General features: G+C 50.8%; 1 protein-coding gene across 1 annotated transcript in view; it reads right to left on the minus strand.

Annotated features, from left to right (window-relative positions):
* Nucleotides 1-15,783, minus strand: part of PDCD11 (programmed cell death 11) — a 56,409-nt gene that overhangs the window by 7,638 nt on the left and 32,988 nt on the right. Inside the window, exons 16-23 of the mRNA XM_044299309.1 lie at nt 9,986-10,141; nt 9,617-9,732; nt 8,204-8,694; nt 8,057-8,119; nt 6,560-6,647; nt 5,897-5,986; nt 5,142-5,244; nt 4,429-4,606 (exon numbers count right to left, since the gene is read on the minus strand). Coding sequence (XP_044155244.1) covers nt 4,429-4,606; nt 5,142-5,244; nt 5,897-5,986; nt 6,560-6,647; nt 8,057-8,119; nt 8,204-8,694; nt 9,617-9,732; nt 9,986-10,141 — 1,285 coding nt within the window. The remainder of the gene's footprint in view (nt 1-4,428; nt 4,607-5,141; nt 5,245-5,896; nt 5,987-6,559; nt 6,648-8,056; nt 8,120-8,203; nt 8,695-9,616; nt 9,733-9,985; nt 10,142-15,783) is intronic.

Consider the following 15,783-nt stretch of genomic DNA (forward strand, 5'->3'; position numbering starts at 1 on the left):
CGTGAAGGAAGCCACGGCATCTAGTGCGGAGGCTTAGTTGAATTAAAGCATGCATAGATGCTCAGTGATTTCCCGTTAGATGTAGAAGGGGGTAATGCCACGACTGTTGAATAGTATTCAGTGGTAGCGCAACCCTCCGTCAAGGAAGGAAGGTAGGGAGATAAACAGAACCGCATCCAACGGTAGTGTAATAACCCCCTCCCTGGAGGGGGTAACGCGTACTGTAAGCACTACCCTCAATGGAAGTGCAACCACTCCACCCATGAAGGGGAGAAAAATATATAGGGAGTACTGTATCCTGAGGTTAGCGCCAGTACCTAACCTATGGCAGGGGGTAATGCACCCAGTAGGAATTGACCCCTATGGCAGAGAATTACACCCCTATCGAAGAGGATAATGCATACGAATAGTCCCGTTCCCGGTGGGTAGAGAATTCCTCCACCTAAGCAAGGTGGTAATACTTACAGCAAACATTGCCACCCGCGATAAAGCCATAACGCCTCCTATAAGAGAGGCTAATGCATAACGCCAGTACTGTACCCAGTGGAACAGCAATCCATCAACAACCGAAAGGGGAGACGCAAATGGCTGGCACTGACCAGTGCAAGTGCCGTCAGTCCACCTGTGGAAGGAGGGAATACAAAGGGTAAGTACTGTATCCAGTAGCAAAGCAAATGCCGCCTAAGGAAGGGGCAATGCAGACAATCAGTACTGCCGGTAGCATGGATGCAGTCTAGAAGGTTCATATCAGAGTCCGCAGAACTGTTCCCTCAGAACCAACCCCTGTCAGAAGGGAGGGTTCTGAATATCACCCTAATGAGGAAGGATGGAGGTGCGGAGGAGACCGAGGAGGAATGTCCTGCTCGTGCGCAGCTCTACCTCTTAGCATCCAGCCATGGCAGTTGCAGGCTGTGACAGCGGTGATATAACCATCAAAACACCCAGGAGGTGAAATCGGCATCCCTACCTGACCGCTCACAGGATTGTGTGGGCGGTACTCAATCGACCCACAATCCAGGAGGGTGGATTGGGAACTGCCAGAGGTCCTCCATTGGATTGCGCATGTGGATTAACAACCAAATGACCCAAGAGGGTGGATTGGGAATCCAGCAGCTGTGTTCCCCTGGCTTGTGCAGGTGGAGCATTATCAACCAAACGGCCCCGTAGGGCGGATTGGGAATCCTGCATCTGTGTTCCCCCCGGATCCGTGCAGGTGGAGCATTATCAACCAAACGGCCCCGTAGGGCGGATTGGGAATCCTTCAGATGTGCTCCCCCGGATCCGTGCAGGTGGAGTATTATCAACCAACGGCCTCAGCGGGCGGATTGGGAATCCTCAGATGTGCTCCCCTGGATTTGTGCAGGTGGAGCATTAATCAACCAAACGACCCCATAGGGCGGATTGGGAATCCTTCAGATGCGCTCCCCTGTATTTTTGTAGGTGGAGTATTATCAACCAAACGGCCCCAGCGGGCGGATTGGGAATCCTCCAGATGTGCTCCCCTGTATGTGTGCAGGTGGAGTAATATCAACCAAACAGCCCAACGGGCGGATTGGGAATCCTGCAGATGTGCTCCCCTGCATTTGTGCAGGTGGAGCATTATCAACCAAACGGCCTCAGCGGGCGGATTGGGAATTCTTCAGATGTGCTCCCCTGTATTTGTGCAGGTGGAGCATTATCAACCAAACGGCCCGTATGGCGGATTGGGAATCCCTCAGATGTGCTCCCCTGGATTTCACCTGTGGTGGCCTATACACCAGACGACCCAGAAGGTGGTCTGGGAATTCTTCATGTGTGCATTCTCAACTAAACAGCCCCGGAGGGCGGATTGGGAAACTGTGAGCAATCCTGCCCTGTCCAGATAGGACATGGGCCCAGCCCCATACCCCACCACCAGGGTGGACATGCCGGCAGGAAGGGGTTAGGGTTAACTTCCTAATCAAAGGTAATTGGCATGCAGAAAGGGGACACTCAGATAATGCAGTGCCGGCTGCAAACAAACGACTTGCCACAAAGGGTTAACCCAGCTCAGAGGACCAGATGCGGAGCTCAGCGGGGCACCTGGGGGAGGAGCGACAGCTAGTCGGGGAGAATCCGCGCCAAAAGGACGAACCCGCCCCCTCCATAACTGGAATGAAAGTTGCGGCCTAGTAGGCCGCAAAAGCCGGGACATAAAGTTCGGCGCACAGCCGACCGGGCGGTACTGCCGGCCGGATACCACAGCGGGGCCTGAAGAGCAACCGCCGATGTCTGCCCACTGATTTGGAGGGGGAGTGTCCACTCTCGCTGCGGGAACCCATCCCGTGCCGCTAAAACAACTGCACGGGCTGAATCCCGGTAGGCCCGAAGAGGAGCCGGGGGCTAAATTTTTGGCGCCGGCCAAACGAATAGCCGGCCGGGAGTGGAGTGACAGGAGCGGCGCTCTGCAAGTGCCCTGGCTGAACATCGGCCGCGGGAGCTCACCCCGCAGGCCGTACAACTGGACCAGAATCTGAGGAGAACCCAGGCCCCCCGTATGGACAGAAGCCCAAACCTACATTGGGCCTGAGGTAATGTGGGGCCCTCACCATGAATGGCCCACCTGAGGAAAAAGGTCCTCCATCTTATGATGAGGTGACCGGGGGGGAAGGGAGAAGGGGGAGGGGAAGGGCCGAGGTACTTACCCAATACGGACTACTCACCCCATCTTCATCCTCTTCTCTTCACCCTTTCTCAGAGTACCAGCAGGGTCACCTCTTCAGCCGCTGGCACACGAAGTGGCAGGAGACTGGAATGGCGGAGGGTCTCGCCGGATTCAGGTGACCCCCTTGGCTGGCGGGAAGCAGGGGAGCTGGGCTGCCCTGGTCCACTTTCGTTTCTTGGGGAGGGCGAGCGGTGAGGGATTCCGACACCGGCCTTGCTCCCGGGGTAGACAGAGTGGCTAGGCGACTCTGTTTCCCCAACCTAAAAGAGGAAAAAGATAAAATAATAAAAGTAAGCCGCCCTGCAAAAGCAGGGAGGTCTGCCTCCTACGACACTAAGCTAAAAACTGATATGCTCTCTCCAGGCTGGAGGGGGTATAGCCTGCGGGGGAGGAGTTATCACTTCTTAGCCTAGTGTCGCCTCCTAGTGGCAGCAAGCAGCTATACCCACGGTCTGTGTCCCCCAATGATACTAGCGAGAAATAGAACATGTTCTATTTTTCTGCGGTGTGGACGGATCACAGACACATTCAAGTTGTGGTCCTCAATGCACGGAACGGCCGTGTGAATGAGCCCTTATGTTTAGGTTCCAGCAATTAAGTGCCTATATACCACACATAACCACTGCAGCCAATCAGTGGCCTCAGATGTATACGGCATAAGACCGCTGAGGCCAGTGGTTGGTTACAGCAGTCATGTGCGGCATATGGGCACGTCACAGGAGAACAAAGTCTGGTGGGGAAGATGGAGCTGTGACACAGGGATAGAGGGGATTCAGGACAGTGTTCCCTCCAGCATCTTTACAAAGTGGCTAGTATGGAGTAAACGGGCAAAAAGTTGCTAATTTTTGCATAAAAAAGGGGGGCTTGCACAAATGTTTGCAACTTTTTGCTGCCACCTTCACAGCAGAGGGGACTTGATAAATTTCCTCCAAAAATTCTCTTACTGTCATTCACATCAGAGTGGAAAGAACGAGTATGAAAGGTCAGACTGTGTGCAAGTCTAAAGGCTGGGGGTCTCTGACTAATCAGATGCATTCTAAGGGGACTGGACAAGGGCAGTGACCCCAATTGATATCCATCAGCAGCCATGTTGTTTGAATACACAGATAAAAGGACAGCTATAACTTAATTACAGAAGGAAAATTACATTTACGTAGAGCGGAAAATATTTAATCACACGAGTCTATAATGGCTGATGCAAAGTCCCTGACGTGGAGCGATGGTGAAAGGTTTGAGGTTTATAGGACTGAAAAGCACAGGCAGCAAAGCGCCAGAGTCCTACAAAGTACAACAAACCTCAGGACATTCACATACCGTTGTAGTAACACTTAAAGGGGTTGCCCTTTGAAAAATATTCAAAATTTTTAAGACCTGCACCTAGATCATCCAATGAAATTAAATATTTAGTATAGCCGCCGAGTTATTTACTGAAATCTATCTGTACAGCGCCACCTGCTGTTTGCCCTTTTTCTAAATTCTCTGTCCGGCTCACTGGAGGTTGACATACATGCTCCGTTCCATCCTTCAAATGCCACTGGCTGCAGCAGAAAGGACATCCCCTGAGAGTACATGCCCTCTGAGCTGGCAGCTTGAAATAAAGCAGAGCAACTGCAGCAATGGACAGGCAGACCACGGAATCCACGTGAGGTTCTAGGTTTGTTAGAAAGAGATGGTCATGAACTATGTGGGGTTACGTTACTCATGAGATAACCCCTTTAACTAATAGTTAGAAATCTCTCACAAACCTGACAAACATCCCGACGGTAAAGTTCTTCACAGGACTCTCAGCATAGCAGTCGCCCAAATGGAAGAGGCTGGCTTTTCCGGTCTTTTTAAAGGGCAATGATATTTCTAAACCAGAGTTTGGGCTTATGCTTTTCACGCAACCAGTGGTCACACAACCTTCTGTCAGGGCGTGCATGTCTACCGGGAAAACAAAAAATGACAAAAAGCAATTAGAAATGGCATATCTATTGTATATTGTACCTTCTTTATTGTATTACGGAGCAGGCATCTTGTCCGAGACGCAGCAGCAGCAGCAGCTCCAGAGATTTGCTTTACAGCAGGTAGCCAATTCAAGTCAGACCGAGAAGACCACCACTTCTATATATTTTTTTCCTGGAAAATGACAGAGCATGGCGGACACTATGAAGAGTCAATGGGGTTCACCGGGTGCTTGTTGCTCCTGTGAAGTAACTCAGAATGCAGTTTTGAACAGTGTGTGTTTTGGAATCCGAAAAAAAAAAAGTTAAAATAAGGACCGCATCAGTATGTCCGTTCTGTGGCCCCGCAAAAAATAAATAAAAAAAATAGAACATGTCCGATGGCCGCAGTTTTTGCGGACCCATTGAAATGAATGGGTCGGCATCCTATCTGCAAAAAAACGGAACGGACACAAACAAAACAACGTTCGTGTGCATGTAGCCTAAGACACGGCAATGGGTTTTGGCGTTATTACCTATGAGCGACAGAGGGAGTGCTCTTGGGGAAAAGCCCGTTCCAACCACAGTAGCCGACACTGCCTGCCCTTGCTTGAAATACCTTTCAGGCCGCTTCAATACCTGCAAAATACAATGGACAGGGACTGTTAAGACAAATTAAAGGGGTTCTACAGAATGAGAAAAACAATGCTTCGGACTTTCCGCGAACGGATTTCCATGTTACAATAGCAGCAAAGCAGATGAGATTTATATGTTTGCACAAGCTGTGGGAAATAGCTGCACATTACTTGACATAAGCTGTAGAGTTTAAAGGGGTTGTCCCATCTTGGCCATGAAAGGCTCCACACTTCCACAGCATAGTTACATATATAGTATGTACAGTGATTTGGAGCTAAGCAAACAACGTAGCACAGCAAGTTACGCTGTTTCTGCAACCCTGGAAACACTGAAGCTTGCTGTGCTACGTCATTTATGGAGCTCCCATTTACTGCTATGGGATTTACAAAAACCAGAGGGACATCGGTCTCAAGGCCGTTTCTGTAACTTTGCCTCCTCTGGCCAGTGGTTACTGCAGTTATTCTCATTTCAGCTATGAAAGGTCAACCCCTTTAAATCTGCATGCTATCAGTAGAGGCTGTGGATTTCAGCCATGAAATTTCACCCTTTGCAATCCGCATGCATCCAAGACAGATTACCACAAAATAAGTCAGTCAGTGCAGCTGTAGCCTTTTTTTTTTTTTCATTGCGGGACTCGGGGACATTAAATACATACCTTGCTTGACTTCGAGAGCAGAAGGAGTTCAACTCGCCCATGGATGGCAGGAGTGATCTCCACCTCGAGATGCTTTTCCTGCTTCTTGTACTGAAGAGGAAAAAGAATAAAAATGGCTATAAAACTCCCAGCATCGAAAGAATCTAACAGATCATTTTGCATTAACTTATAAGGCTGAACTTAAAGGGCTTTTCCCATCTTTGAGGCAGATCTGGACCAGCAATGGGAAGTATACTAACCCTGCCTGCCTGCCTGCCCCCCCCCCCCCCCCCTCTTCCATCTGGGTTCTGGCTCATTCACTTCCCAGATGCCATACTCTGGCCCTTGCTTCAACATCTAGTTAGAGGGCCACTGTAGAGAAGAAAAAAACATAAATAAAAAAAAAACACTTGCCGCAGCTGTGATGTGTCCCCCTTTTGGTCACCTCAATCGGTCATTGACACAAGGGCCGTCAAACTGGAGGAGAGCGGCAGCATGGGAGAGAAGGAGTCAGAACCCAGCGGCAGGTAAGTATGCTTCACCTCCACATGTACAGAAATGTGGTGGGTATGCTCAAAAACAACTTTAACGGGATACATTCAGAGGTCTAATCGGTGACGTTTTGAAGAGAATGGATCGGTCTAGTATCTTCTGATTAATAATCCATTATCAGACCCATCATACCTTGACCACAAAGCAGGTCACCTTCTCCCCAGGCAAGTACATCTTCACAGATCTGAGGTTTGGAATCTTCTCGTTGGTGTCCATCAGACTACAAGGAAAAAAAACAACAAGTAATGAGATGGAAAGAGCTAAAACAAACTTCAAATGGGCAAAGCTGCCATTTTATAATCCACAAGCAGTGGTCGCAGGAACTCTGTTCTCCTGAAAGGTGCAGGTCCCAGAGGTGGGACCCGCACCTATTCGAAAAACAGGGCTCCCCCTGGGTAAATTCCACATTCATATCTGCCTGTAGGAGAGCATGTAAAAGAATGCCATACACAAAATATGTGAATCACATACTGTCTGCCTCAAACAATAAATTCATTGCGCTTAGTATTAAAGCCCATCTGTCAGCAGATTTGTACCTATGACACTGGCTGACCTGTTACATGTGCGCTTGGCAGATGAAGGCATCTGTGTTGGTCCCAAGTTCATACGTGCCCGCATTGCTGAGAAAAATGATGTTTAAAGAGGACCCATCACCACTCCTGACCGGTCTGTTTTAATAGCTACTTGCATTTTCCCATGTAATAATTCTGGAGCATCTATTCTTATGGCTCTATGTTGTGCCATTCCTTTTTTATTTCTACTAAAAGTTATGTATGAATTACTAGCAGTCTGCAGTAAGGGTACAGAGGGGAGGTAACCAGTTGGGGGGGGGGGGGGGGTGTACCTGCACAGTCTGACTCTATCCAAATCAGTGCTTCCACTGTCATACTGTGCAGGTACACCCCCCCCCCCCCCCCCCCCCAACTGTTTACCACCCCTCTGTACCATTACTGCAGACTGCTAGCAATTATTCATAACTTGTAGTAGAAATAATAAAGGAATGGCACAACATAGAGACATCAGAATACCGTAGATGCTACAGAAATTATTACATGGGAGATGCTTGTAGGTAATAAAACAGGCATGTCAGGAGAGGTGACAGGTCCTCTTTAATATATGCAAATGAGCGTCTAGGAGCAATAGAGGCCTTGATATGACACCTAGAGGCTCTGCTATCCCTGCACTTTGAATGGCAGTGAAAGCATCATCACACCTGGTCCTGTCAATCACAGTGCAGAAGGTGCAGCAGTTACAGAGAGAGCAGAGCCTCTAGCTGTAATGGCAACACCCCCGTTGCTCTTTGAGGCTCATTTGCACATATTAAAACATTTTTATCAGCAATGCGAGCACATATGAACATGGGACCAACACAGATGTCTTCAGCTGCCAAGTGCACATGTAACAGGTCAGCCGGTGTCATAGGTACAAAACTGCTGACAGATGCCCTTTAAGATATTCAACCGGCTGAAACCTCAATAGATTTGCTTGTCTATATATTGGCAAATCTGTCCTTTTTTTGTTTTATACATCGAAAATTAGGAAAGCCTCCTTGCTTAGGATGGTTCAGGACACACACAATGAACGCATTTATCCGTAGAGCAAATACAGCACTGTAATTTTTTCACTCACCTCGGGAGGATACTGAGCTCCAGAATGGACTTCATCAAATGTGGGTGAGTAATTGGGAGGAATCTGTGAAAAGATGGATGGATGGATATAATCTTCGAGCTCTGTCCACGTGTCCTTTCTACAAAAGCTTTCCCTACCACCACTTACCTGTGAGTCTTCACATCTCGTCCTCCTATTACCCGACAGGTTACATTTTGCTTAATCCTCAGCTTGGACGTAGGGAGGACCCCGTCCGGCACTTCATCCAATATTTGGGAGGCATGGATCGCCCCAACTAGTTTATCAGTTACAGAAACCATTACACTAGTGGGCTTCACACTTTTTACCGTCCCCGTGACCACTTCCCCAATCATTGGCTTCTTTTTCACAAGGGCCATAGTGGCTTTGTGGAGCTTTTCCTCCGCTCCAGTGGTATGTTGGACTGCCAGGAGGAGGCCATATTCATCAGTACTGGAACTCTTCACTGTCGCCAAGATTTTCTCTCCAAATAGTAACTTTTCTGAGTCAAATCGATAAGTGTCATTATAGTGACTTGTGAGTGGGATAGCTGCAAGATGAGCCGTGTCTTCCAAGGACACGACTGCAAATTCTTCTGCCACGTGCTGTACCACAGCAGAATGCGTTGTGCCTTCAACAACCTGAGAAAATAGAGGAGAATGTCATACTGGAGAAAGGAACTGGCAGAGGCACAGAACCATGTAGCATGTAGTTCTCAGCTTCTACCACTAGGGGGTGTGATCTGTAGGCAGGTGTAAAAGGACCCCAGTCAGTTCATTATGAGCCATTATAAAGACTGAATCCCTCAGTAGTTGAAGGGAATATCACAATTTCGTTAAAGGAGTTACAGGTATGCTATGGAAAACATTTATCACTCATCCACAGGATCTATTCTTATTGCTCTGTTGTGACTTTTCTCCGTTACTCTGCTAGAAGTCATAAATGAATTGCTAGCAGTCTGCAGTAAGGGTACAGAGGGGCGGTAACCAGTTGGGGGGGGGGGGGGTGTACCTGCACAGACTGACAATGGCAGCACTGATTGGATAGAGTCAGACTGTGCAAGTACACACCCCTCAACTGGTTACCTCCCCTCTGTTCCCTTACTGCAGACTGCTAGCAATTCATTCATAACTTCTATTAGATATAATAAAGGAAAGGCACAACATAGAGCCATCAGAATATATGATCCAGAATTGTTATTACATGGGGAATGCATGAAGCAGAGTGGTGACAGGCCCTCTTTAAGGCTAGGTTCACATCTGTAGCATATTCCATAATTTTGGCCAGAAACACAGTGAAACAGCGCACAGTACCATTTTTGACTGTAACGGAACCTGATGGACCGCATTATACATCAATGGGGTCAGTTTGGGAACAACTAAGAGTCCCTCATGTGATGGGTCTGGCACTGCCATCATTTTCAGTTTTCTGCTACTATAATGGAACAGAAAACTGGAAATGCAAATCCATCCTTAGAAAACTATGAGAATCCGCACAGATTTGTACTAAGAGAGGAGGGAGTTAATGCCTGAAGAATACAACCCCCGAGACCTGTGCACTTACTGTGTCTTTAGGTTTTCTCAGAAGAGTCTCATCCACAGAGACGTGAACATGGGACTTCAGGAGATCGACATGTAGCACCACAACCTTTGCCTTCTGTCCTGTGACCAACGTTTTTGCTGCAATGAAAGACATGAGAAACTGGTAATACAGCCAACAAATTCAGCCGTAATAATAGTCACAGCAGAATGAATAGCCAGTAACAGTTTGCCAAAACCCACTAAACATAGCAGCACTTAAATTATTTTTTATGTCTAATGCATTAAAAGTACAGCCGTGGATAAAGCTTCAGCTCACAGCATCCACACGTGAAAGCTTATCCCAAGTCAGCATTGCAAATTGAGGTCACTATAGACATAAACCAGGGTTTACCTTTCTCCTGAAGTTGAGCTGCAGATATTTTCTGAGCACCAGAGATCCGACTGACGCCAAACAGGACTGAACCATCTTCCTTCACCTCCTCAACTACGAGGGTCAGCTTCTTCCCTGGGACTAATGAGTAAATGCTCTCACCATCCTCCAGATGCTCTAAAATAGGAAACAAAAAAAAAAAAAAAAAAAAATGCAGAAACTGAGTTGTATAGGCGGCAATATTAAAGGGGTTTTCTAGGAGTTGGCTATTGATGACCTATCCTGAGGACATGTCATCAATATCTGATCGGTGGGGGTCCGACTCTCGATCAGCTGTTTGAGAGGACCACAGTGCTCAGATGGGCGCTTGGGCCTCTTCTTAGGTCATGTCACCTTACATCGGTTACATCACTCACATGGCCCAGGCGAAGCTCCGTTCCATTCAAGTGACTGAGCACAGCCGCTACCCAATGGATGGCGAGCAAAATGGGCTATTCCAGCAGCTAATACGTGGAGGTGCCAGGAGTTTGACTCCCGCCAACCCGATACTGATGGGCTATCCTGATGAAAGGCCGTCAATATCAAAATTGGGAAAACTCCTTTAACAGAGTTTCAGAGTGTTCCTATAACTAAATATATATTTATACATACAGTAATGTAACAAAGAAGGGATAGCACTGTATACTAGACCCCGGCATACAGGACCCTTCTGTAGCCGATCACAAGAAGAGCTCTTTGTCGCCTATTCTTTATTTTAATGGTGGCCTCAGGATAGGTCATCAATATCTGATTGTGGAGGTCTGATTCCCGACAGCCCCCAGAGGAGGCTGCTGTGCTTCAGCGAGTGCTGTGGCCTCTTCCGAGGCCAGTGACGTCACGTTCATCGGTCACGTGACCTAGGCATAGATCAGTCCCTTCCAAGTGAATGGACCTGGGCTGCAATACACTGCCGATATCCAATCAACGGCACTGTGCTGGGAGGAGGCAGCGGCTCACAGCTAGTAAGGGAGCCAATCAGCTGTTTCAAGAGGCCGTAAAACCCCTTTATTCCAAAATATGAGACTGTACAAAGTATGCACATTGTGATTATTGCAACATATAAAAAAATAATAATAAAAATAAAAACTGAGTTACCATTCCTCTTGCCCAGATGTTATAAGAAAAAAAAAAAAGGAGATTTTTGTATAACTTACCAGTTAAATCTCTTTCTCGCTCTTCCTTGGGGGACACAGACCTTGGGTATAGCTCAGCTCCCTAGGAGGCGTGACACTAAGTAAAACTGTTAAGCCCCTCCTCCATCAGCTATACCCTCAGCCTGGAGATAGAGGCTACCAGTTGCGTGTCCAAGTAGTGAAAGGAAAACAACCAATAACAGGAACAACCAGCCAGCAACCCAACGGGGCGCCAAACCATAACCCTGTAACCAAACACAGAAGGGTGGGTGCTGTGTCCCCCAAGGAAGAGCGAGAAAGAGATTTAACTGGTAAGTTATACAAAAATCTCCTTTTCTCGCCCATTTTCCTTGGGGGACACAGACCTTGGGACGTTCAAGAGCAGTCCAAGAAGGGAGGGACCACAAACCCAAGGCGGAACACCACCAGAGCATCAGGAAACCGCTGCCTGCAAAACCAGGCGGCCCAAAGCAGCATCCGCTGATGCATGCGTATGCACTCTATAGAACTTTGTGAAAGTGTGCAGAGAGGACCAAGTGGCTGCCTTGCACAACTGTTCAGCCGAGGCCCGATGCCTCTGCGCCCAGGAAGCACCGACTGCTCTGGTGGAATGAGCAGTGATGCCGAAAGGCGGAGCTCTGCCCTTGGCTCGATAAGCCTCAGACACCGCCAGTTTAATGAAACGGGCAATAGCCACCTTGGAGACCGCCAACCCTCTGCGCGAACCCTCCGGAACCACAAACAGGGAGTCCGTGCGCCGAAAGGATCCGGTGACCTCCAAGTAAATCCTCAACGCCCTGACCACATCCAGACGGTGCAGTTCCCGTTCTCTGGGGTGGGAAGGAGAGGGACAGAGCGACGGAAGGACGATGTCCTCATTGATGTGAAAGGCGGAAACCACCTTTGGCAGGAAGGTCGGGACAGGCCGAAGCACAACCTTATCCTGGTGGAAGACCAGGAAAGGGTCGGAGCAAGAAAGAGCCGCTAACTCCGACACCCGTCGGAGAGACGTGATGGCCACAAGAAAGATGACCTTGCAGGACAGAAGACGAAGGGAGACTTCCCGTAAAGGCTCGAAGGGGGCGGATTGGAGCGCCGAGAGCACCACATTCAGGTCCCAGGAAGGAACTGGAGGGCGGTACGGCGGAACAGAGTGAGCCACCCCTTGTAAGAAGGTCTTAATGGGCCCTAGAGGGGCCAGGGGACGCTGGAGAAGAATAGACAGCGCCGAAATCTGTCCCTTCAGAGAACTGAGGCCCAGCCCCAGGTCCAGACCCGACTGGAGGAAGGACAGGAGTGTGGGAAGGGAGAATCGGAGAGGAGGGATGCTCCGGGACTCACAGAACCCCAGATAGGACCTTCAAACCCGATAGTAGATCCTAGAGGATACGGGCTTACGAGCACGGATCATGGTGCGGATTACGTCCGCGGAGAAACCCCGTCGCGTTAAGACGGCGGTCTCAATAGCCACGCCGTCAAACGTAGCGAGCCTAAATGCTCGTGGAAGATCGGTCCCTGAGAGAGAAGGTCTTCCCTGGAGGGCAGTGGCTACGGTGCGTCTGCCAACAGCAACATTAGGTCGGCGTACCAAGACCGGCGGGGCCAATCCGGGGTGATTAAAATCGCGGGAACGCCTTCTGCCGCGATCCTCCGAAGAACCCGTGGCAGGAGGGGAAAAGGAGGAAAGACGTACAGAAGGGAGAATTCGCGCCACGGAAGGACGAGCGCGTCGGCGCCGTAAGCCTTCGGGTCCCGTGCCCTGGCCAGGTATAGGGGGACCTTGTGGTTGAATTTGGAAGCCATGAGGTCCACGTCGGGGCGACCCCAGCGAAGACAAAGGGCTTCGAACACCTCTGGGTGCAGGGACCATTCTCCCGGGTCGATGGTGGACCGGCTGAGGAAATCCGCCGCCCAGTTGTCCACCCCCGGGATGTAAATCGCGGATAAGGCCGGCACGTGCGTCTCCGCCCAGAGGAGAATGAGGGTCACCTCTTGCATCGCTGCGAGTGCCTCCCTGATGGTTTATGTATGCCACAGCCGTGGCATTGTCCGATTGGATCCGAACAGGGTGGCCCTTCAGTAGATGGGTCCAGTGTCTGAGGGACAGAAGAATCACCCTCAGTTCCAGAATATTGATTGGAAGTCTGGACTCCGATAGAGACCAAACGCCCTGGACGGACCGGGGAGGGAAACCCCCCCCCCCCCCCCCCCCCCCGTAAGCTGGCATCGGTGGTAATCACCAGCCAGTTCAGTGGGAGGAAGGACTTCCCCCTTAGAGGGATATGCAACCACCAGCTGAGGGAAGCCCGAGCCAGGGGAGGCAGAAGAAAGGTCCTGTCCAGACTCCCCGGTGATTTGTCCCAGGCCGACAGAATTGCCCTCTGAAAGGTGCGGGATCGGAATTGTGCGAACGGCACCGCTTCGAAACAGGCAACCATCTTTCCCAACAACCGCATGCTGGATCTGAGGGAAGGGCGGTGATGACGGAGGAGACTGTGAACCGACCCGCGAAGGGCCAGACGCTTGTCCGACGGGAGGCGGACCTCCGCCAACTCTGTATCCAGGAGCATCCCCAGGAAGATCAGCCGTCTGGAGGGGATAAGGGAAGACTTGGGGTGGTTGATAACCCAACCGAACCGCGTCAGGGTCTCCAGGGTGAGTTCCACACTGCCAGATGCCTGAGAGAAGGAGGGTGCCTTGACCAGGATGTCGTCCAAGTACGGGAGAAGAAAAACACTTCTTGAACGTAGAAGGGCCAAGACAGGGGCCAGGACCTTGGTGAACACCTGAGGAGCCGTCGCCAGACCAAAGGGAAGGGCGACGAATTGGAAGTGATCGTCCCCCACCGCGAAGCGCAGGAAGCGGTGATGACACGGAGCAACCGGAACGTGGAGGTATGCATCCTGAATGTCGATCGAAACCATGAAATCCCCTCTTTCCAGGGAGGCCACTGCGGACCTGAGAGACTCCATCCGGAATCTCTGCAGTCGGAGAAAACGGTTCAGGCGTTTTAGGTCCAAGATCGGTCGCACTGAGCCTTCCTTCTTGGGAACCACAAACAGGTTCGAGTAGAACCCCCTGAACCTTTCCGTCGGAGGCACGGGGGCGACGACACCCTTGTCCATTAGAGAGCGAATGGCCGCGAAGAAGGCGGCCGCTCGTACGGGATCCCGCGGAGGACGGGATCGGAAGAAACGGTCTGGCGGAATGGACGCAAATTCGATCTTGTATCCGCAAGATACAATCTCGAGCGCCCATGCGTCTGAGATGTGGGCCCGCCATACGTTCCTGAACAGGAGAAGGCGGCCCCCCACCCGGGTGGGTGGGGGCGCACCTTCAGGCAGAGGGCTGCTGGCCTGTGGGAGCCCGTGCAGGCTGGGACTTGCGCCAGGTAGGTTGCATCCGAAAAAACGGCTTCTTGCGTCTATCCTGGGCTGGGCCAGAGGAAGAAGAACTGGCCGCGGGTCTAGACCCGGTGGTCTTGCGAAAGGACCGAAACCGGGACGAACCAGTGCGACCACGGGGGGCGCCCTTTGGCCTGGACTGGGGGAGGTGAGTACTCTTCCCACCCGTGGCCTCTGATATAAGTTCGTCCAGACGGGTCCCGAACAGGCGGGAACCTGTAAATGGTAGGCCGGCCAAAGAGCGTTTGGAAGCGGCATCCGCCGCCCAAACCTTCAGCCAGAGTTCCCTCCTGACAGAAACTGCCAGGGCAGAGGAACGGGCAATGAGGGCACCCGCATCAAGGGAGGCCTCACAGACGAATTTTCCGGCCTGAACAATTAGTTGGGCTAAGGAACGGAGGTCCTGAACAGGGACGTCCGACCCTAACTCCCGTTCCAGTTGCAAACCCCATTCAGAGACCGCTTAACCAACCCAGGCGGAGGCAAAGACCGGTCTAAGGGCCGAACCAGAGGCAGTAAATATGGCCATGGAGAAGGATTCCGTACGACGGTCCTCAACAGACTGGAGGGAAGATCCGTCCTGTACCGGAATAGTAGTGCTTTTGGACAGGCGAGCCACGGGAGGATCAACCTTAGGCGGGGATGTCCACGTGGTCACAGAATCCGCTGGAAAGGGATAGCAAATGTCCAGCTTTTTGGGTGTAATAAAGCGGACGTTAGGCCGGGTCCAAGCCTTGGATACCACAGAAGAAAAATCAGCGTGTATGGGAAAAACCTTGGAGGCCTGTCTGGGGCGGAGAAAGGACACGCCGGCCTGTTACGGAGCTGGGGGGGTCATCGTGTATCTGAAAGGTATCACGGATGCTAGCGATAAGATGCCCCACCGCGGACGCCAATTTGGACGGAAGCTCTGAATCCATGTCCACTTCCGAATCCGCCAGTTCACCCTCAGAAAGCGTATCCCTTTGAGAGGATAGACTTGACTGAGCTCGTACGCATGGCGGAGAGAGCGAAGCATCTGGAGAAGATGTGCGCTCAACCCTTGAACGTTTCTGAGTATGCCGGGCCCTGGAAGATTCGCTGGGAGGCAGGGAACCAGTGGGGGCGGCAGAAACGGTAGTCCCAGCGGGTGCGACAGGGATTGTGGCAGCCTGCGGGAGAGACGGCCCACTACGTGTGTAAGGCTTTCCACTGCCTGAGACAGAGACCTAGCCCAGTCAGGGGGTTCAGAGGCACCGGGGGT

This window comes from Bufo gargarizans, chromosome 6 (genome assembly GCF_014858855.1).
Source record: "Bufo gargarizans isolate SCDJY-AF-19 chromosome 6, ASM1485885v1, whole genome shotgun sequence".
Taxonomy (NCBI): Eukaryota; Metazoa; Chordata; class Amphibia; order Anura; family Bufonidae; genus Bufo; species Bufo gargarizans.